Here is a 22,318-nt window from a genome sequence, read left to right on the forward strand (position 1 = left end):
TCTCGCTCCTTCCTAATCTCTCTATTCTTATGTAAGCAAGAAAGTCAAGGATTTAGGCTTTCGCTAAACCACATACTTCCAATGCAACATCATAATAATACACAACACAATTAACATGCTAAGACATGTCACATTTGATAAATGCAGAAAACAACTCAGTTACAAAGCATAATTTTTTTTTTCTCGAAAATAGTGTCGTGTGTTAGTTTTATACAAAGCATATTGCAAAGTTTTCTTTTTTTATAGGTGTTTTACTAAAAAACTAATCAAGTTTTCATTAGTATAATAATGTTGTTGGCTTTCGGACAAACCACGTTATGGCAATTAACATTTTGGACATGTCACAGTTGATAAAGGCAGTGACTTGCTTCACCAATGAAACAAACAAAAGTAAGCATGTTACAAGGCAGAGTGTTTATTTTTGTCTTTCCCCCAAAGCTATGGAGGTATATGGCTACCACGAGGAGAAGTATGGTGATGACCGCGAGATGAAGATCCGTCAGGCCAAATTCGAAACATTTGCTGGCAATGGAGATCATCACTTGCACTGTAATCTAAAGCCAGGGCAGAAGGTACAAGTGGTTCACTCACCATTCCTAAACCACGGTAGTGCAGGCTGGGGATCGAGTGCTGAGCCCGCCTTGTGGCTGCGGAATTGGACTGCTGCACCATGTTGCTCAAACAAATCTCTTTACAAGTATCAGTTGGCGTGGATGACAGAAGAGAGAGAGCACAATTGGATTCATCGTTGTCGTTGTCTCGGTATAACCACTGAGAGTAGATCTTTTGGCTGTGGCCAGATGAGTTGTTCAATGCAGGATTTGAGTCCACAAGGGGTTGGGACATGGCTGCTAGTGGGAGGCTGCAACTTGAGCCTTGTAAAAATGAGAGTTCCTTTGCTCCACTATAACTATGGCTCAAAGATCCAGTAAAAGGGTGGTTTTTCCTCGTGCCACTTGACTGCGTATGGCTACTATATAGCGCCATGTCGCTCTCGGATTTTGCAGCTCCAGCTATAGCCAAAGCAGCGCTCATTGCAGAACTTGGAAATATATGTGGACTGGGGAATGGTGAGAATCTTGTACCTGCGCAAGAGTAGAGTTCTATAAGTTTATAAATAGATTACAAAAATGTTAATTCACAAGTAAAGTCTTATGGAATGTGGTAATGAGAAGAAATCCTCGAAATGAGGAAATTCAAACCTTGGTAGCTGGAGAGGAATCCTCCTGAATTCGTGGGAAAAGTTTCTGGTTGAGGCTTCCTTCTGCGTCTGTTGTGTCCATCAAGTCGTTTTCTACAGCTTCGTTTTTCCTCGTCAAACTCCACCAAGGAATGGAACCTTAAGAATGCATCCACATGATTGTTCAACTTTTAAGCTTACAAGAAGGCCACATTTGAACATAGGGAAGAACACAGCACAAACGAAACAGAACATGCATATAGGATATTGCAACATGTGGTGATATTAATCTAGACATGATCTAAACAAGTTATTTTTGTCAATAATTATTCAAAGAAGCATTCTGCACAAAGCAAATATTTGATTAAGCACCTAGGCTATTATGTGTGTGTAGGCAAAGGCTGTAGTCCCTTTTTTTAAAAAAATAGTTATACAAATATGTATGTATATAAAAGGATGAAATGACAAGAAAATTGATGATTTATTTCATACTAAAGAATTTAGTGCTCTTCTTACCTGCTGCACTGCTGGCAGAAACGTAGTTCCTGACCTCCGATCGTAACCCTTGGGGTCTTTGAATGGAGCTCACAAACCTTGTGGCGTCTGTGATAGTCCCTGCATTTGCTGAGGTCTGATTTGCACCCATCAACAAGGCAAGAAGGGACTTGGATTCCATTGCTTTGTCCTCTGATTCTCTTCAAAGGAAAAGTCGAAGACGGCTCCACATCTAAGGCTCCAGGTTCCTTCAATTTGATCTTTGATTCATCCTCCATATTTGTCTATGCTCCAAAGCTCAAGAAATCTTCTTTGTGAAATCCAAACTAGTTTTATGCCCCCCCGAAGCTGCCACAACCAGCATAGGATGCAAAGTTTGTTTTAGTAATGGCATATATAACATTCTTGTTAGCCTTTTTCTTAGCCAACTCATCATGACCTTAGTCCATGTCTTTTCAAGTACTAATCACCTAAACCAAAGATTTTAACCCACAATATCTATGTTTGAGACTTTGGGGTGTGGCGATTCGAATTTACAGCTCAAAGTGGAAAGTTGAATCAAGTGGATTTACCGCTAAACTATGCCTGGAACCATACAAATTGAGGATCTTTCTTTTTCTCTTTGTTTTTTAAATTAATTATGTCTAACAAGTCCGTTATGTTACAAAATTGCAAACCCAAATGGTAAATAAGAAAACAAATTTGAGTGAAGAATCAGGAAAGGAGTCCAGTAGGCATAAATCTCATCAGTCAACATAAACTTTTCGTGCTTACAACTTATAAATGGAATTTGTCTCATCATGGGAGTCAGAATCCTATCTTAATCACAAGCACGCTATTACTTCAAGAAATGATTTATTTTATCTGAAATTATTGCATAAACTATTTTTTCTGAAATTATTGCATAAACTATTTTTTCGACCATTAGGCTTCAATAATGGAACTAGTAGTACTTTTTTCACGGCAAATCATTTTCCACTTGATGCAAACTCTTCACTATAATCCTAAGGAGAATTTTATCTTTTGTTATGTTTAAGGATCCATATAAAGTTGCTAGTGGCTCCTTTGTCTTCATTGCCATTCATTTCAACCCCACAAGTGATTGTGCTCTTGCAATTGTCACTTGTTGTTGTGACCCACTTTTGAGGAATTTTATCTTTCATCATGAAATCAGTCCCACTAAAATAACACAGAACCTAAGGAAAGCCCAAAGATTATATTAAAACAAAATCTTATCACATAGTGGTATTACATGACCTTTTTTTTCTACTTCAATAGTAATAAAACTAAAACTTAAGTGGAAAGAAAGACATAAATAAAATAAGAAAATAGAATCATGGGTATACCTTAGAAAACCCCAAAAGCAAGAACTGAAGAATCAATCTTGTTATGGCAACTTCAACCTTGTCCAATGGCAGAGGAGCTCCCCAAAAGAGTTGATGAAAGAACTACAAGTGTGATCAAGCTAGAAACTTTGTAGACTAATAAACCACTGAAGTAATTGTATATGAAGTTCAAAAGATATCCAGAGTAAGCCTGGTTTGAACTCCTCATCCATTTGTTTCCTGACAGACAGTTCCACTCATATGTGTCTATATATATTTATATATATATATATATATATATATATCAAAGCAAATGGTGTTCCAAGGTCCTTATATTGGAATTATTGAGAGCAGAATGTGGATAATGTATTCAAGAGAGAAAGAAGAGAGAAGAGAGAAAATATCAAATGGAGAGAGACCATAGAGAATAAAGAATCATCTTCCCAATGCTACCCACTCTTTCTTCTTTTAGACTTGTAGCCTTGCAATAAGAGAAGCAATGTGTAAAGTTACTACTAAAGAAAGGATTTTTTTTTTTTTGTGAGAAAACGAAAAACTAAAAAACGAGTGGCAAGGAAAGGGACAGGGTGTTAGACTAAGTTGCTTTCAACTTTTACAAGTGAGAGAAAAGAAAAGAACAAAAGGGGTGGGGAAAGTAAAGAGGGCATGGGGGGTTTCTTGTGTTTCACATTCCATGATGTTATTCTCCTTGGGTTTTGAGCTTACACACGGTATAATTATAATATTAAACGTGATTTATTTTATCGATTTAAATTTTAAATTTTAAATTTTTATAATTAAAAATTTTTAAAAAATATTAAATTTGTTTTTTTTTATTATAGTTAAAAATTAAAAAAATATTATATTTTAATTTATATTTAAATTTAAATTCACAAAATGAATGAGGCATGAAAAGTGGCTCTCCTGCTCCAAACTCACTCGCTTGATTAATGATTTAACTCACTCCCTTATCCATCTGATTTCGACTGTAGTACTCACTATTTTTCAAGGACTTGGACTTTTAAGTCAACCCTCATCCACATATCCAATGGTGGAGAAGCAGAGCAAAAGGGCTTTTCTTTTGGGCACTTGGCAAAAGATCTGGACTTGCCAGAAAGCCAGCAAACAAATAACAAGCCGACTATAATAAGTTAGAAGCATTCCTAGTAATAAGAATCCATAAACGATGACGTTTGTTATAATAGTGTTAATGTGTCTTTTATTCTACATACATACATATATATATACACTCACAGTATAATCCATCATCAATAACGATAAATCATAGTAACACGGTTGTGCTTTCTTTTGGGCACTTGGCAAAGTTCTGGGCTTGCCAGGAAGCCTTGAAACAAATGAGAATTCATAAATAATTTGTTATGACATTGTTTATTTGCTTTCTATTGCACATATTAGTAGCACCCATTAAACATAATCACCGTGATTGTGGTTGAGTCAGACTGTTTTTTGAACGTCTCCTCAGTTCTTAGTCCGTTTGTGATGGATTTTGACCAATTCAATATTTTGTTTTGCTTCCCGTTTCTATTGTTTAGACTGTACTTATTGATGGGAGAAATAATATATAGTTAATGCTTGTCTGTAGGTTAGGACTGTGATAGAGCTAAAAGCTATCAAGTACCACCTATTATCTGGTAAGTGCTAAAATGTGTTATCTATTATCTACGTTGTCGCAGTGTCGCAGATTTTCAAGCAAAAAAACAAGTTGCGCAAATTTGACTTTCTTCAATTTGACAATTAGTCAATACTAGGCCGGTCATAGGAGTTATTTTTTAACTTTTTTTTTTTTTTGAGATTTTCTATTACTCTGACATTGTATCGATAGGTTAAATTTATATTTTTTATTTTTAATTTGATTTTATACATATTTAATAAATAAAATACTTAGCTTACGATATGTTAACGTGCTGAAAAATGTCTATTTTTTTTAAGACGAGTTATTTTTAACTGGTAGTGCTGGCAGAATTGCACCAACCGAATCATATTGATTCTTTAACTATAGGGCGTGTTTACTAAACCGTAAAAAAATATAATGAGAAAGGTAATGAGATTAAAAAGAAAAATAAAATAATAGGATAAAGGATCATTCATTTTTTTTTTATGTATTTACATGGCTATTAGATAGTGTAATGAAAAATAACTTCATTCCTTTTCTTATATTTATTAAAATTAAGAATAGCAATGTTATAAATGTAATCACTAAAATGTCCTTTTACATAATTAAATAATCATTGACTAAAATGTCCTTTTACATAATTAAATAATTATTGATTGTATAGTAATTTATTGAGAGTAAATAAGTAAATTTAACATTCATTCCTTTTGATAAGAAATTAATACTAAGAGGGGTGTAAGAATTGGTATTCTCTTTTCTCATTTTTTATATTGCGTAGGGCCCACTAAATCTCTATTATTAATTTTGTAAGTAAATACATTATTAAATAGGAAAGAGAATCATTTTTTTCCTAGATACAAAATAAACATGCCTATAATATATGTATATTTATAAATAAATTTTAAATGATTATGTTTTTATAATGATAATTTATACATACATATATATGCCGTCGAATATGCACTTCAAATGGTTTTCTTATTACTAAACAAATAGTATTATCTTAGAGAGAAGACAAAAAAAGAGGTATTGTCTTCGACGTGTTTTTAGCTTAGTTTGGTATTACTTTTCCCTCCTAAAATCAGCTTCTGTTTGTATGAGATGCTGATTTTAGTGTTTGGTAAATCTCTTAAAAAGTGATTTTTAAAGAATTTTGTAAGAATCTACAGGCAAAATCAGAAAATACAACTTTAACTTTTAGATTGTGCAAGAATCAGCATAGTACAATTAATGAAACTTTCATAATACACATAATATCCCTAATGAAATTTAAAATTTATAATATTCTCAATCTAAAATTCAGACTCGTAATATAATATAATATAATAGTAATATTGTAACAAATAATATCATAATTATATTAATAACTCTATTATTATTATTTTATAATATAATATGATATTATAATAATATTATAATTATTTTAATAATATGATGATAATATAATAATGATTATATAATATAATATAATATATTATATTATATTATAATATAGTTGTAATTTTTAATTATATTATAACTGAAATATTAATATTTCTTATGTAATATTATAATATGTTTTATAATAGTGTAATTATATTAACCATTTTAATAATATTATTATATTTTATATCATAGTTATATAATATGTTATTTAATAATAGTTTTATTGTATTATATTGAATATGATAATAAATATACATTATATTTTAATTATACATATTATATTATAGTATAATATAATATAATCGTTATTTTAATTATTTCGGTTATTATTTTAATAATATTATTATATTCTATATTATAATTATATAATATATTATATAATAATAGGTTTTTGTATTATAGTAAATATAATAATAAATATATATTATATTGTAATTATATTTATTATATTATAGTATAATATAATATAGTCGTAATTTTTAACTGTCCACAGTAATTAAACCTCATAATTTACCAAATGCTATTACACTAATTTTGAAACCAGCACAGCTGCTATAATTATAGTTTATTAAACACTCAGCTGCTTTTTGTAACATCTGTTTCTTCCTTCAGCACAGCTAAAAGTAATTTTTTCAAAATCTACAGCACTACCAAACTAAGCCTTTGTCTAATTCGTTTGATTGGTGGATTTGTATCATGATTTGAATTATGGTTTGTAATTCGCTACAATATTTTTTTTTCACCAAAAACACATAAAATTGAGAATAATTCTGAATCTATAAACTAAGGGACGTTTGTTTCTTATATTCATCCATGATTATAAATCATAATTTATAGTTCTCTATTTTATTTTTCTCTTATAAAAAATACATATTAAATAAAAATAATTTTAAATCATGATTCTGAATTTATGAATCAAACATTTACTAAACGTTGATGAGTCATTCCTTTGCGTGCAACGGAGGAATCATGAAATTGGCTTTGGGACTTCCTCTCTCTATTTTTATCGTTTCCATTGTGTCGTTATCGTGATATATGGGGTGGAAGATAAACAACACCAATATGTTTTTGTTTTATGTTGAAAATTTTGAAGAACCCATTTCCGACACAATCCAGATTCTTTTTTTTTTGAGATATATATATATATATATATTTATAGAATAAAGGAGCCTGTCCACAACATTTCGTCCAAATATCCTTTCAATTATTTTCTTACTTGAAAATACGGTGATGGAAACACTAATAATATCAAGCTAAAATTGGAAAGATGATAATGGACCAGCACAGGGACTTTTCAAAACACAAATCACTGAAAAGTGAAAGAGCGTAAAAAGTACCGCATCCTCTCTATTGATACAATACATAGTTACATCAAGATCATATCACAATAAACACAAAATTAATAGAACGTAATAATTTAAAGCTCAAAATAACAACATACTAATAAAATAATTTTTTATTTCAGAAATTTTCTAGTAAAATCATAAAAAATATATTACCGATAGTTTTTATTTTTATTTTTAACAATTATAACTGTATTAAAAACTATTCATTCTGTATATTTTTTTAATCTAATGTGATTTTAACTTGATATAATAATTAAAAACGACACTATCAATATAATAGAAACTCTTTTTATTTTTAAACACCCTCCCAAAAAAATACCAAAAAATTATCCAAGTTAGGTTTCCCACTTGGGCCTCAAACCTGAGGAACTCAGGCTGAATCACATATAGGCATCCCCCACCACGTGAGAAAGAATTTCCCTCTACGTCTCTCTACAGAAAGCCAATGGTCCCCTACCACTAGACACTGGAAGCCTAAAATTTTAATGAAATTGACCCTATAAAGTTATTGCCTCTTTAACAGCCACACCTTCGTTCATAAAATTATTAGAAGGCCCCATTTTATATCTCATGGACATCATAGCGCCACACTGCATTTCACCACCTTTTAGAGGAATATTCCAAGGAATTTTTTAGCCTTTTCGTATTATATATATTTATAAATTGGGTTTAGACTTCATAGTTATACACGTAGGCCTTTGTTAAAGAAAAGAAACCAATTAGAAGGAGCAAGAATTTTGATCATAAGAATTCCAAAATTACAACACTTTTCCAGTTCTCCCCACTTCGTGGGTCTGCTCATGCCAATAAAAACATGCAAATTAAGACCCTAGCTAACGATCATCCTTGTTAAAACAGTTAAAGCCTGTTTGGTTAGAAGATTCGTTCTCTGATTCAAATCATGATTCATGATTCGTTACAGTATTTTCTCTCACAAAAAACACACGTAAATCGAAAATGGTTATACTCTTATGGTTCTAATCTATGAACCAAACAAACTCTTATTCTTTTCTAGGAAGAACATATTTTTCAAGAAGATTTGCCTAAATAAGTAGCATGATTGATTGCCTTATTTGACACTAAATAAGATATCTGCTAAACACTAGAAATAATGAATGTCAGTACTTGCAGAGTGTATACTTTTACTAAGGAAAAATATCTAGACAACCGCAAAAGAAAAATTATCTACACCAAAATAATGGAGTTTCATAATATGTACAATTAAGTGAATGCATGCTGACAGGGAAAATAAAGTACAAAATCACCAATATAAAAGATAATGTCCATTAACAATATGCCATTTGCTCTAGCACACGTGAATTTGAGAGAACAATCAACATGGATGGCATTCACTCATCGTAGCTAAGGACATGGATAAAACTGAATCTACTGATAATAACTAGAGAGAGACGTGACAAGAGATAAAGACCTTAGTTCACCAAGAGTCCTGAATTCTAATGAGGTCAGTTTAAAATACATAGAATTAGTAATAATCTATAGTTCCTCCAACCAAACGTCCTATCAATGATTTCACAAGAATTGTCCCTTTCCTGAACAAGGGGAACGCATCTTTGATTATTTGGTGGACCTATTCCAACTACCATAGTCCAGTTGAGCAATCAAACCGACGAGCTTATAATAGTAAGTTCAAAATCAGCCAGATTAACGAGCTTAAGATCCGGTCCCACGTCGAAACACTTGCTAGAATGAATCCCTTCTCATTAACAAAAGTCCCTCCTTTCATATGATACAAAAGCTGCGATGGAAACGCTAGATGGGATATTTTCCTCTCCCCATACTAAAGCCTCGTGGCCTAAATCTGTGATGAAATTCAGGGAGACCATTAATGAACCATTTCTCACCCTATATATACTATTGTTTTAAGTACTGAATTAGAATTCTAGACTTTTATACAAAAGCATACGCTTTTCAATGCATCACAAAACTCGGCATTGCATTTAATAACATCATGTTGGTGGTGGAACAATCTTTAAGGTCAGGGAAAAAGTAGAGGTACCCTTTTCTTATTTCCAAGAGTAGAAATGCCCTTTCCATCCTGTTACGTTAAAGCACAGAATATAAACTTTAGAGGCTGAGAGTTCCGCGAGTAAAAAATTAGGAAGAAAAAAAAGTGATCAGACAAGGCTAATGAAAGTATAGATGTTCTTTAAAAAATGAGGATATAAACTATTTCGATAAGAAAAAGATGAGCATAAATATGCATAAAGGATTTTCTCAGGCGAATGCTCTATTATGATCTGCATTTTTAGGCCCGACAAGTACAACACAACTTTTCATATAAGCTACCTGGAGAGAGAATATATACATATATAAGCTACCTAGAGAGAGAATATATACATATATAAGCTACCTAGAGAGAGAGAGAGAGAGAGAGAGAGAGAGAGAGAGCTGCGCGCAGGCTGAAACCGGAAAAACTAAAAAACAAATGGAATAAGAAAGATGCACCTACAACTGGGTCCAAGCACTAGGAATTCTCACGAGCTCCCAATTTATTTATTTTGGCATCAGAATGATTCTGCAAAAGAGACTCAAATAAATATATACAAAAACGTAATGTGATAGCTTCAGGCTACAAAAATATGAAAGGGAAGTGAAGCAAATTAAGTATAAACAAGTGTAATGAGTTCTACCTTTGACTGCAAGATTTTTTGGCTGTCGCTAAAATACTGATTAGGATGGTTAATCCCGGAATCGCATGATGAGTTATGAACAGCTTCAAACGTTAAGGTGCACGCCAACTAATCAAATATGTTGTAAACATCAACCCCATGTCAGAACAAAAAACAAAACATTCTGAAAGCAATTCAAATGCAGATGATAATTTTGAGACCTGATAATGTCTATTTTGCACTTTGTCCATTACATTTTCCACTGCTCTGCCGTCAACTCCCATTTTATTTAGAGCCGCTCTAAGATTCTCTTCACTGCCACATAAATTAAAGGGAATATAAGGGTAGAGCTAGACAGTAACGTGAATTAGGAATCTCAGAACCTCCGACAATGGTGTCACATGTAAAGACTTGTTCACTGATATCGACAAAAGGAATAATAAATACAATGATTGAGGTGATGCAACTAATTTGCTTAAGAGAGTAAACAATCCTCTTGGTTTCTAAAAGCTAGTTGCTTAGAAACCAAGAGGTCATTGTGTTCTTGCAGTACATCATAAACAAAGAAGGGACACTTTCCAATACAAATACGCACACACTATGAACAAATATTTGCACTATGATCATAAACAAGGGACACTTTCCAATACAAATACTGTACGCAGGCAAGAACAACAAAGGCAAATCATGAAAGGATTTGACGTGAAGATTAAAATAAAATTGTAATTTTGGATGGTGTATATCACCAGAGTTTGATTGTAGAGCTAAAAACGATTACTGACAAAAATAGGGCGCACGTTAGGTTTGGTGGACTGCCGTTTTTTTGTCTATTTCAGACGAGGAGTTTCAAGATTTTCAATATTTGAACCGAATTTAGGAAATTTATTTGGTCTATTGCGTGCTTATCGTTCAAAGTCAAAAATAAAAATTACGAGGTTTAGTTGTAGAAATGACCTGAAATGTCGATAAGGGCACCCGTGGTGATCTCCTGCACCAGGGGTTGATGAGATGATTTTTTGACAAGAGTAAGGTGAATAGTCCTGCAATAATAGTAACCCCACGCTTTAATGCAATCAAAATGGACATAAGTATGAAAACTTCATAGCTCTTCTAGGTTTAGAAAGTCATTAGCAACATTTCTGAAACAATGACTTTAATTGTAGCGTATTTTTCACAATTTATTTTCTCAAAAATCCTATGTTCCACTTCTAAAACCTAATTACGGATGAGAAACGTGCGCCATACTTCTAAACAATGAATGCACTTAGAAACTCTTTTGAAAGTTTCTAGGGGGGGGAATCTCTTTTGAAACTGGAGTTTGGCATCTTACCGTTCTCTTCCCTTCTCTTCCATAATTATGGCGTATGCTATATGCGTATTCTTTGTCAAACCTCTCTGCACCAACCTATGGTAAAAAGATTAGACACTAGGAATCTTGTTATATCGTGGATTCACAACATGCAAGGAAGTATAAACAATGACATTTACAACTGCAACTTTATTATCATGTATTCATGAGATAATTTAGTGATCCTTCGTATAAGTCAAGAAAAGGTCATTGTGTTCTATAACTTGCAGTACATCATAAGTTGCTCGTAGTAACAAAGATTTTTCAACTACTATCAAAGTAGAGGGGAAGTCTCATTACAAAGTACAGCTTACAACAACAAAAATAAAGATAACAACTACAATAATAGATGGAACAAATAAATTATGCGGACAGTACTTCTACAATACTAGTTCCATTTTCACCAACTCACCTTTTGAGAGAACTCAGCTTTCCAGAAAGCAATGGCATCATCCAACTTTAAGCCAACACCCTGCGTGAGGTGGAGAGAAACAGCAAGTAAACAGGTTCATAAGGCCATCAGGCATCAAAAGAGCTGATATACATGTATAAGCATAATGGACTGCAATGCACATATGTGTGTTTGGATGTATATGCAAATACATTCATTTGAATACTCATTATAAATCTCATCCTTATGCACAAATCTGATGCCTGAAAACTCTATTTGATTATACTAAACAAACGCATGGTGTATCAAACTTTCAAAAAAGGTAATAAGTCCTGAAAAAAAAAAACAAAAATATAACATGGAAAAGCATAAATGGAGTGTACTGCCACAGGCATCTAAAATCCCATCAACTTGAATACGCCCTCCTATAGAAGTATGATACAACCTTGAGAAAGAGACCTAGTTGCATCCTCCCTCCATGCTTTAAATGATGATCCTCCCTCAGCTGCATGAAAGATAGATGTGCGATGAAAACATAAGCAATGATAAAATAAAGGAAACGCATTGGAACGAGAGCATACTGAGATATGAGGGACTTATTTTGTTTCCAAAATTTTACCTTTTCAAATAGGTGGCGCATACAAAGAGGAAATGAACTCTTGACCAAGTCATCGATGTCTTTTAATGAAATCTCAGAAAACCCTTTTGGCTACAGAGGCAATAAAAATAGAGATCATTAACTAACACTCTGTTATGATAATTCAATGAGTGAATTTGCTGAACCATGATGTACCTGAGAATAATCAGGACCCAAGTAACTTGTGCATAGGGCTTCCACGATCTAAAGAGCACCAAGAAAATATCAAGCATCATACTTAAAGATAATTTTCTGTTCGACATACAAAGTTGACAATCAAATACTCACAGGTGCCAAGCGATCCTTTTCTTGTTCTCTTATTGTAGATGTCCATTTTCTGCATGCCAAAAGTGCAGCCTCTAAATTTTGGAAATTTAAATGCCCAAGCATTTACATGTTTTGACCATAGGAAGAAAAAAATATAAAATCAACTAGACAACCATGACCAAGAAAGCTGAGTATAAACACCGAGGAAGACAACACGATGGTTTTTCATTTTTTCTAGAATAATAAAATACCTGTTTGTCAAAATGAGTGCCTTGGATAGATGACTACGAAATTGTGTGGCAACAAGGGAAACAACCTACAAGGAAAGGGGGCAACAAAAAGAAATAAACATAAATGAGATCAATGTTATCTTGGTGCAATAACTTGTAAAAAGTATCAACTTCAACCTGAGTAGAAGCTACATAAGCATGCCCCTTATGGATGAACACTCTCCGACCAGCTACGAGTTCTGGAACTTCTTCAAAAGGTACCTTCATTAATGAAGTCGCGAGGGAGGGAGAGACAATAGGGAAAAACATTAATTAACAGTGAGCTGCTAAGTTGAAGAATAGCCCCGTAACAAAATGCTTGGATCATAATCAACTGACTTTATGGTGATAACCTAAAATGTTTACTTTCACCAAGCTAAATTGACAGAGGGAAACACAGCATGGGCTAGGAAACAGGTGGTAATAACAAAATACAGAATAAGGCTAATGAATATCAATTCTTTATATTTTCTTTATCCAAAAAGCAACAAAGGCAATGTTTAGAACAATCTACTTGCATTAAGTTTTTATATGAGGTGCAAATGCAACCAAAAGGATAAATTTATGTCACTAAAGTAAGCAAACCAGAAAGCGTAAAGAACCAAATAAAGATAAACATACCTTATAGAATATTGCATCAGCTGCAAAAGAAGGGGGGAAATAGAAAGGAAAACTCAAATTAGAATAGAATCAAGTAATGAAAGAAGCATGAACCATCATTGTTACTGTAAAATTTCCAGATGAGAAAGGTGTTGAACTTCATTAAAAAAAAAAAAAAAATCGCGTAGATAGTAGTTTCTACAGAAGTTTAAACATAATTACCTCCTATAAGAGGGAAAACATAAAATTAAAGGAAAACGAAGATGGATGACAGGCACAAAATTATTGACGCATCCAGTGACCAAATTGAAGAATCACAGATATGAGCAGGGGAGGAATTAACAATTTGAAGAATATAAAAAAAAAAAAAATCAACAAATCATCTGCTCCTACCTGTTGGTAAAGACATACCAATGGAACGTGCAACTTGGCACAACTTATCTTTTACACTCTGCAGAAGAAACCAATAGCCACAATCGTAATAGCATCTAAATATGAAAAACCCACAATCGTAGTCTCTTTAAAGAATGCTGAAATTAAAATCATTTGTATAAATCAATATCATATAAATTCGAAGAACCCAAACGAACTGTAGTTACCTCAAACTCTGAATTGCTAACTGCCTTGTATGAAAGGTCAAATTCTGCCATGAGAGACCTCTGCAAATCTCACAAGCAAAGTACAGAAATCTTCAGAATCTAAATAGAATGCAAAATACGAAATATCGCCACAGAACAACCTGATCCTACCTGAGCTTCAGCAGTTTCATGTCGGAATCGGTAGCGAAATAGGGCAGTCTCCATGGGAAGAAACCACTTTCTCAAGTCCTCCCTTAACAAAGATATGAAGATAAACAGTGAGAAGAATTATTTGTAAGAAACATATTCCATTATTAGAATGGGAGACTTTTTTTCTTACGTTCTGCAATACACGAGTCGGAGAACAAAGTGCGATATTATATCCTTGTTGACAACCTCAGACGCCTGTGGATGCCTCATGTTTGCTCTCCATAGATCCTTTGCCTGTAAAAAGTCCCACTGGTAACTACCTACAAGAATCTAAAATTGCAAAGAAATAAATAAATTCAACTCAAACCATATCATATTTACCAATTGTTCCATTTCTTCGGTTTTCTTTCCTCTGGACAATCCATCAGAAATCCCTTTGAGTACTGCAACAAGCAAAAATTGCCATCTTTACCAAATACTTCACTAAAAAAATCTAAGTTTGGATCTACAAAAATATGTAATTAATTATTTTTTTTTTATTTTTTTGCTGTACAAATTCATCGAATTCATCCAATTAGGCAAGTGATCTGTATGAAGCTCAGCTAAGTATTGATTTTATCAAAGCATTTTATTTTTCTTTTTCGCCCAACAATTTCATCAAATTCATCCAAATTAAGCCAAATATCTAAAACAAGCTCAATTAATGAAGAGCTTCATTTCTCCAAGCGATCAATCGGGTGAAAGAGCTACAGAGAACAAAAATCCGGAGACAAAGAAACAATATGTTAAAAAGAAGAAAATCTAGAGAGAGAAGATTACCTCGGAGGCGATCCATGGCGAAAAGCGTGAAATCTTCGAGGCGAACTTCGAGCGCGGGAGCGGAGCGGTAGAGAGGGAGGGTAGAGACGACGTCGTTGGCGATGGATTTCCTGTGAGATCGAGCGGATTCCATGGTTTTCTGCTTCTGAAACCTGTGGGGGATTTGCAGAGGGAGAAAGAAGTGAAGGAACCCTATTTCTTACTTTCTTTCTTCCCGCGCAAAAGAGTGTCGGAGACTCGGAGGCTTAAAAATGGCGGGAGACCGCTCGCACGTGTTTTCGCGGCAAAGTGTCACGTGATTGGTTTTGGGCTTTGGAGTGTGAATGCCACGAGGCCGGATCAGGATTGGCCTGGGCGGTTAGAGTTCTTGCTGCTTGGTTAAAATTGGTCTGGGCTGTCAGCCCAATTCTGAGAAGGCCCAAAATTCATCTAAACCAACTTGGAATTTGTACACGCGGGAAAGGAGGCTATGCCCTTGCTGCGGGTTCGAATTGTGTGAGTATAAACCTTTAGATTTGAACTTATACGTGAGTTTTATATAGCTTAAATTGGCGTTTGATAGTATAAGATCTAAGCAAATAATAAAATTTAAACTAACATTTCGTTACATTATTAATACTATTAAGTTTTTAAATGTGAGTAAAAATAATGGATGAGAACCTTTAAATTGAGTTACGAATAGTAAATTAGGTTAAAACATTATTCCGTTTGATAGATAAAAAGGCAGAATATTAAAAAAAACCCCCCGACGGGAATTACTCAAAGCTGATCTCACCTTGAGGTCGACTGTTAAGCAGATAGAGGTGGCAAAAGGGGGATAGAGTTATAATGCTGAAAAAACTACACCCACCGCGGTCTCATTGCCACCTAAAAGGTTTGGGAATTCGGGTTATGTGATGAAGACCAAATTTGAGGTCACAAGAAAGTCTTTTTTCCCCCCTTCTCCTAAACGATTGTAATTTTCTTTTTAAACTTCAAAACGAGAGATTTGGACTCATTCTCAATTTTAGAAACAATAATAACATTGTGTGATCTAATTTTTATTTTTAACAATTGAGCTAAAAATTAAACCTTCTAACAATATTTAGAAATAGTGTGAGTTATCATTAGAGGCCACAGTAAAAACATAACTAAATATGCTTTCTCCCTTACTTCTAATCAATATTGATTAGAGGAAATCCCCGATTGTATTGCACATACTGTAAGTGCCGATGTGGCCCCTACTTTAATATCATTTCCTCGAGCTTGCTTTCCAATAAAAAAAAAAAAAAAAAAAAAAAAAAAAAAAAAAAAAAAAAAAGAAAAGAAAAGAAAAGAAATTGCATGTTCTTTGGTATGACTACGTAAATAGAAAAAATGCACTATAATTACCACGAAGAATTTTGAATTCCCACTTTTATGTAGGTATAAGCATTACTCGACAGCCACATGAATAAACATTATAACAAAAATAAAAATAAAAATAAAAATAAAAATGATCAGAGGAGCATTATTATTGTTCAGGAACCAAGTTGCACGGCCACACAAATGGTACCGTAGAACCGGAGTACTACCGGGAAAAGAAAAGAAAAGAAATTGCATGTTCTTTGGTATGACTACGTAAATAGAAAAAATGCACTATAATTACCACGAAGAATTTTGAATTCCCACTTTTATGTAGGTATAAGCATTACTCGACAGCCACATGAATAAACATTATAACAAAAATAAAAATAAAAATAAAAATAAAAATGATCAGAGGAGCATTATTATTGTTCAGGAACCAAGTTGCACGGCCACACAAATGGTACCGTAGAACCGGAGTACTACCGGACAAGCTTCCTCTTTGTTCCCCTTTTCCCCTCCACCTACCAAATAACAATGGACAGTTCGTACACAGAGAAAAAGGAGGGCAAAAAAAAAAAGGTAAATTTAACTGCATTAAAAAATATGGTCCTAATTTAAGACAATACTAGTTGCTCTACAAAATTCAGTACCCTGTCCTTTCCATAAATTTGGCTTGGGCACTCGTGTATTATGGGAGGGTCACACCCACACTTCTCAGAATCAAACACTGCAGACATTCTTGCCCAAATATAATCTAACGGTGTATCTATCTTATATAGATGTCTATTTATTTGTACGTACAAAGATCATCAAAGTCTTTGACTAGCTGCTGAACGCGTTTGTTGTAGCATTCCGTTTGTCGCACTGCGAGTTCTTGTTAGAAACGATGCACTAATCCTGGGAAATCTCATCATCCCAAACCGACCAGAACCCGGAGAAACATTGTTCAAGTCTTCTGAAGCACCCATCCCATTGGCAACCCCACGAACACCCAATTCCCCAATGACTTCTGAAATTCCAGTAACCTCCTGAAATACAATGGATCTCTGTTCATTAGTCGCATCCTAAAAATAGTTGCAACGTAAGAATCATTTTGCATAACAGAAAGTCAAACGGATAATTAAGCTAGACTAAACTAACTAAATATGTAAGATGTTAGTAACCGTCCTTCCTACATTGTGCTTGTGCTTCAGGGTTTTATGTGTAACTCATGAATTGTAATATTTACGAACCTGGTTGGATCCACCGGAATCAGAGGAGGGTTCCGAAATCACAACAGGAGGCAAGGACCCAGTCTGCTAAAGCACAAATAAAAACTTTTTAGAAAAGTAGAAATCACCTACAAGAGCATATCATGAATTTAATGAAGCACTTTCAATTTGTAAAATTATGCTATGTGGCCAACAAATGTTTAACGGAACAGGTTTGAATGCCAATTCAAGAAGGAAGACAGAAGTAGTTTAGTATCAAACTCATGATATTATGAAAGCACATCACACCACACGACTTTTAAATAACGACTTGAAAAATTTTTGCTTTGAAGTTTCCACAAAGCTAAAAGTAAAGATCGATTAAATGTGCTGTAAACTAATGTTTATGGTCAAGAGACTAAAGGTTACCCTTGCTGGTGAAATTGGAGGTAGCTCAAGGGCCGGCCTCAAGGAACTGGATGGTATTGCCTGTGTTTCTTGAGAAATGTCAATTTGGAATATGGATAAAAATCAACAATATACAAATAGAAAGAGCACAAAGTAATCTTGAAGTAGCCCTGACTAATTTGAGTCTTTGAGAAAAAGAAATTGTATACCATACTGTACGACTTAATTTCTTATAAGCTTGGATTATATTGACTACCCAAACTCAGTAACCGGAGCTAGGTCACAAATTGTCTTAGAAGAACCGGATTTTGAATTTTTTAAGGCTGAACTATGCAGAGAGCATTAGTAGACGTTTGGTTCATAGAATAGAATCATGAGATTAGAACTATTTTCGATTTACGTGTATTTTTTGTGAGAGAAAACACTGTAGTGAATCATGAACCATGATTCAAATCATGGTATGAATCCTGTTACCAAACATCTCCATAAAGGACAGAATGATTTAAAATGAGCTGAAGTAGAACATGCGACTGTAATCTTGCAAGTGTATGAAGTGGAACGTGTGCCTACATAAAAAGTTCAAAACACACCTGAATCCGTTCTTTGGCTCTGTCATTTTCTAAGTTCCAGGCATAGTCGCATAATCTCCTTACTCCTTCAGTTGTTAAATCCTATGCATGTGAATAAAAAAAATTATTAAAAAAAAAAAAAAAACCATTGTTGTCATCATAAAGCAATAGTTAAGTAATTCTTCATAATTATTTGACAATAAAGATCATTGAAGATACCTGCTTCCCTTCTATTCTATTGATTTTAGTTTCCTGAGACACCAAGGAAAAGGAAAAAGAAAATCAGTATTAAATATCAATATCCATAAATTAACTTGTTAGAGAAAGGAGAGGAATTAAAGTATTGTGAAAAAATGGATCACCAAAGTCTGGACTGCGAAATGAACAGATCTAACATCGACACCAATCGAATCTGTTTTTCCCCGTAGTTCAGAAACCTAATGAAAAACATTAAATGTTTAAAATATCCATGTCCAAACTGAAAAAGTAAAAATAATAATAATAATAATAATAACTTTTTTTCTGCTACCAAATTCGTAGCTAACATCTCACAAAACCCACCTCCTCTTGCGTTCTAGTAGTAGTTTCAAGACACTCATCCAAACCACAATCAAGGCCATCAATTTGTGAAGATAACTTCCGCTTGGTAACCTGGAAATGAAGAAAAATGCCTAAATAAAAATCTTGTGCCTTTTTTTTGTACAAGAAAAAATTAAACTACAACTGTTGAACACTTAATAAATAAAAATTACAGCGACCCTCATCAAAGATATAAGAATGATAAGAAATAAAAAAATAAAAATAAAAAATAAAAAAAAAAAACTTGCCGCAATTGACGAGTAAACATTCTCAAGTTGTTTCGAGATAGAAGTGCAAGCATCGGATAGACTACGCCGCGTAGCAAACATCATATCCGGCAGTCTCCACCCCTATAAAATACAAGGAATTCACATAAAAATGCAGTATCAAACATTTTAATGAGAATAACACAAGAAAGGGGTTACATATGAATAATACCTTTTACTCTCTTAAAACATGCACTTTTGTTCAACTTAAAAACTTACAAAAATATTTGGCTGAAAAATATAATTTTAAGATAATGTTGAAACAAATTAAATCAAGCCAAAAAAATGAGTTAATAAATATGGACGACCAACATAAGCCACAATAGACTGAGCCTCGACCAAGAATTTTCCACTCTCAGTTAAATTTTTTTCCACGGCAGTACAGACGAACCACTACCAGATGAATACTGAGCAGGCAATTGATATATTAAAAAAAAACACTAATACTGAAATTAAGATACTTGAAATCCTAATTCTGCCCACATATCAAGACAGTTAATAGAATCTTATCAACTGGAACAATAAGCTATTGAAGACAAAATTTTACCTTCCACCAAATATAGCCATATCCCACCACAATTGTAACAATAATTATACCATACTTGCTGGAACCTGGATTATATCCAGCAAGGGAAAAATTGCTTCAGTACAGAAAATTTATAGATACAGCATTTTGTTAGAAACTGCGAATATGAGAGAACAAAAAGTTTGGTGTCATTAAAGAGATAGGACAAAGGAGCATTAGCCATTACGAAGACAAGTATGAGTGTCGTGTTGGTAAACTTATTTAGAAAAAATATTAACAGCAATCATTATAATCAAGACATGAAAAATATGCAAGAAATTCTCCATATATTACAAAGTTTGTTATTATAAAGATATTAAACAAAGACATGAAAAACAACATATGAATTAGATAAAAATAAATTGTGTTGACTATATTGTTGTTACAGATAGGTGACAATCAGCCATTAGAACAAGAACTAGCAGAATTATTCTTAAAAGGAAAAAAGACATATAAACACTACCAGCTCGACTTGTAGTTACAATTGTGACAGATCTGTTTGACGCTAACATCTCAAGCTCCTTTCGAATGATGTCAACCTGCAAAACTTGAAGGTCAAATCACGACCCACATTTATTTAATGTTATAACAATAGAAATCTATAACAAACTTTGAAAAACATAAAAACCTGGGCCATCAGTGAGTCATCACGGGGCTTCTTCACTGTTGATGATCTTGTATCATCTTTTGCTATACGCCCCAAAGCAAACTGTGGTAAGAGGTCAAATCATCATTAATTGTTAAGATTAGCCCAACGTGCACTCACAATCAATCCACAAAATTATAGTAAGGCCGCTACACAGCCAAAATGACACCAGTAGCTCATGGACTAACCTAATTTCTTTTAGAAAATACAATGAGTGCAAAAAGGAAAAAAAAAAAAAAAACATAAAAACCTTTAGGCCGCATGAGGTAGCAAGAATAATTAACAAATTGATCAACTTAATAAATACAATAAATGCAAAAACTTTAGAAACTGCTTATTCCCTAGATGGCTTCAAGAAAAATGCGAAGTCTAGAAAGCTTAACAGGAAACTTAAAGAAGATTCAAGTTTGAAACAATATCTAACACTTTGAGTGCAAGCCAAGCATACATGTAAAACATACCGATTTCAAAGTGAAGTTCAAGGATTATACAATACAAAAGAGAAAATACATTTGGATTAGACCCTTTCCTCCCAAAAGGAAAGGCGCCAAAAAGTCTAATGGTCTTTGGAGACCACAAATTTGATGACTTCGTAGTGATAAAAGTACCTTGAAAGCACCAGAAACAAGATCAGATACCCGTCCTTCACTCGCAATAACTGACCCAACAATACCTAAAAACAACATAAATATACATGATAAATCATCTTCTTATGTCTTTCATATGAAAAGCAGACCAATCTGTTAACATAAGAACGACAGAATTGAGAGAAACAAATAATATCCAAACTTAACACCAGTATTGATAAGGTGAAAAGTCTAATTACTCTAATTACTTAGCGTAAGCATAATGCATAATTGTATATAAACTTCATTAACAGGAATGAATAACGCACCGTTTATCTAAAGTTAATGCGCTAAAATTTCTGCCTAACTATAACAAAAAAACCAATATTAAAAACTTTTTTTTATCAAATATGCGCATCATCTAATTCGAGCAGTAATGATACCAAGGGGATCTACTATCTAGGGTTTATCCAAAACCCTAACCTTTCATCGAACAAGTATAATACCAGTAATCACAAGCTAATTAAGCAGTAATCAGCTTTGGATACACAAAATCAGGAGCCAATTAAACGAATTAGGAACTGGAATTTATTAAGGAGTGTGCGGAATATTGTACGGACCTGCACCGACCAGAATGGTGAGCTTCCCGAGAGTGAGAGCCATGGCCGGAAAATTACGGCTTCAGGTACGTCGTATCGCCGCCGGGATTGCTAGGCGGAGGGGCTCATCGGCGTCGGAAAGTAGAAACGCCGTCGAGAATCGCAAGAGCTTTATAGGTTTTGTTGATCAATTTTGGTTTTGCAGAAGAAAAAAAAATGCCTGCCCTTGAGTTTCACTGTAAATCACAAGAGAGCCCTATAGGTTGGAGCTTAACTATTCAACGGGGAATATGCTTGCTTCTTCTTTATAGTTACTTAAGTTACGTAAATACCCTTGTGCTTTCCTTCAATGAGGGCACTTTTATGTCTTTTCAGTTTTCACTTTGAATAAGCGACAAGTCGTTTTGGGTGGTGTAAGCGACGGTCTGTTTACCGTGATGGGAACACTCAAAGACGACATGTCGTTTTATCATTAAGCACGATAGTTTAATAGACTACAGATCGTCGTGTA

General features: G+C 33.7%; 3 protein-coding genes across 6 annotated transcripts; all 3 read right to left on the bottom strand.

Annotated features, from left to right (window-relative positions):
- Positions 1-202: 202 nt before the first annotated feature.
- Positions 203-3,255, bottom strand: LOC21400451 (teosinte glume architecture 1). The gene is made up of 4 exons (XM_010092348.2): positions 3,022-3,255; positions 1,697-2,023; positions 1,203-1,339; positions 203-1,085 (listed from the first exon to the last, which is right to left on the bottom strand). Exons 2-4 carry the CDS (start codon positions 1,951-1,953, stop codon positions 439-441), a joined length of 1,041 nt encoding a protein of 346 aa, XP_010090650.1. The 5' UTR covers positions 1,954-2,023; positions 3,022-3,255; the 3' UTR covers positions 203-438.
- A 5,565-nt stretch (positions 3,256-8,820) lies between these two features.
- LOC21400452 (probable DNA primase large subunit) lies at positions 8,821-15,295 on the bottom strand. Of its 3 annotated transcripts, none has more exons than XM_024161866.1 (21): positions 15,094-15,295; positions 14,656-14,717; positions 14,465-14,568; positions 14,296-14,377; positions 14,146-14,205; positions 13,940-13,997; positions 13,568-13,587; positions 13,085-13,168; positions 12,929-12,993; positions 12,699-12,747; positions 12,567-12,614; positions 12,393-12,482; positions 12,219-12,278; positions 11,795-11,854; positions 11,365-11,439; positions 10,989-11,074; positions 10,256-10,349; positions 10,056-10,163; positions 9,875-9,940; positions 9,422-9,460; positions 8,821-9,223 (listed from the first exon to the last, which is right to left on the bottom strand). In XM_024161866.1, the coding sequence occupies exons 1-19, from the start codon at positions 15,224-15,226 to the stop codon at positions 9,890-9,892; spliced, it is 1,389 nt and encodes a 462-aa protein (XP_024017634.1). In that variant the 5' UTR covers positions 15,227-15,295; the 3' UTR covers positions 8,821-9,223; positions 9,422-9,460; positions 9,875-9,889. The 3 variants fall into 3 exon arrangements, with proteins under 3 accessions (XP_024017634.1, XP_024017637.1, XP_024017635.1); XM_024161869.1 differs by having other exon boundaries at positions 9,329-9,460; XM_024161867.1 differs by having other exon boundaries at positions 9,871-9,940.
- A 1,684-nt stretch (positions 15,296-16,979) lies between these two features.
- On the bottom strand, positions 16,980-22,067 carry LOC21400453. 2 transcript variants are annotated; one of them, XM_024161856.1, is made up of 13 exons: positions 21,829-22,067; positions 21,251-21,315; positions 20,625-20,705; positions 20,460-20,535; positions 19,979-20,043; positions 19,414-19,515; positions 19,148-19,237; positions 18,949-19,023; positions 18,806-18,838; positions 18,608-18,688; positions 18,039-18,098; positions 17,652-17,714; positions 16,980-17,447 (listed from the first exon to the last, which is right to left on the bottom strand). In XM_024161856.1, the coding sequence occupies exons 1-13, from the start codon at positions 21,869-21,871 to the stop codon at positions 17,229-17,231; spliced, it is 1,053 nt and encodes a 350-aa protein (XP_024017624.1). In that variant the 5' UTR covers positions 21,872-22,067; the 3' UTR covers positions 16,980-17,228. The 2 variants fall into 2 exon arrangements, with proteins under 2 accessions (XP_024017624.1, XP_024017625.1); XM_024161857.1 differs by lacking the exon at positions 18,039-18,098.
- Between the last annotated feature and the right edge of the window lie 251 nt (positions 22,068-22,318).

Source organism: Morus notabilis, unplaced genomic scaffold (assembly GCF_000414095.1).
Source record: "Morus notabilis unplaced genomic scaffold, ASM41409v2 Scaffold689, whole genome shotgun sequence".
Lineage (NCBI taxonomy): Eukaryota > Viridiplantae > Streptophyta > Magnoliopsida > Rosales > Moraceae > Morus > Morus notabilis.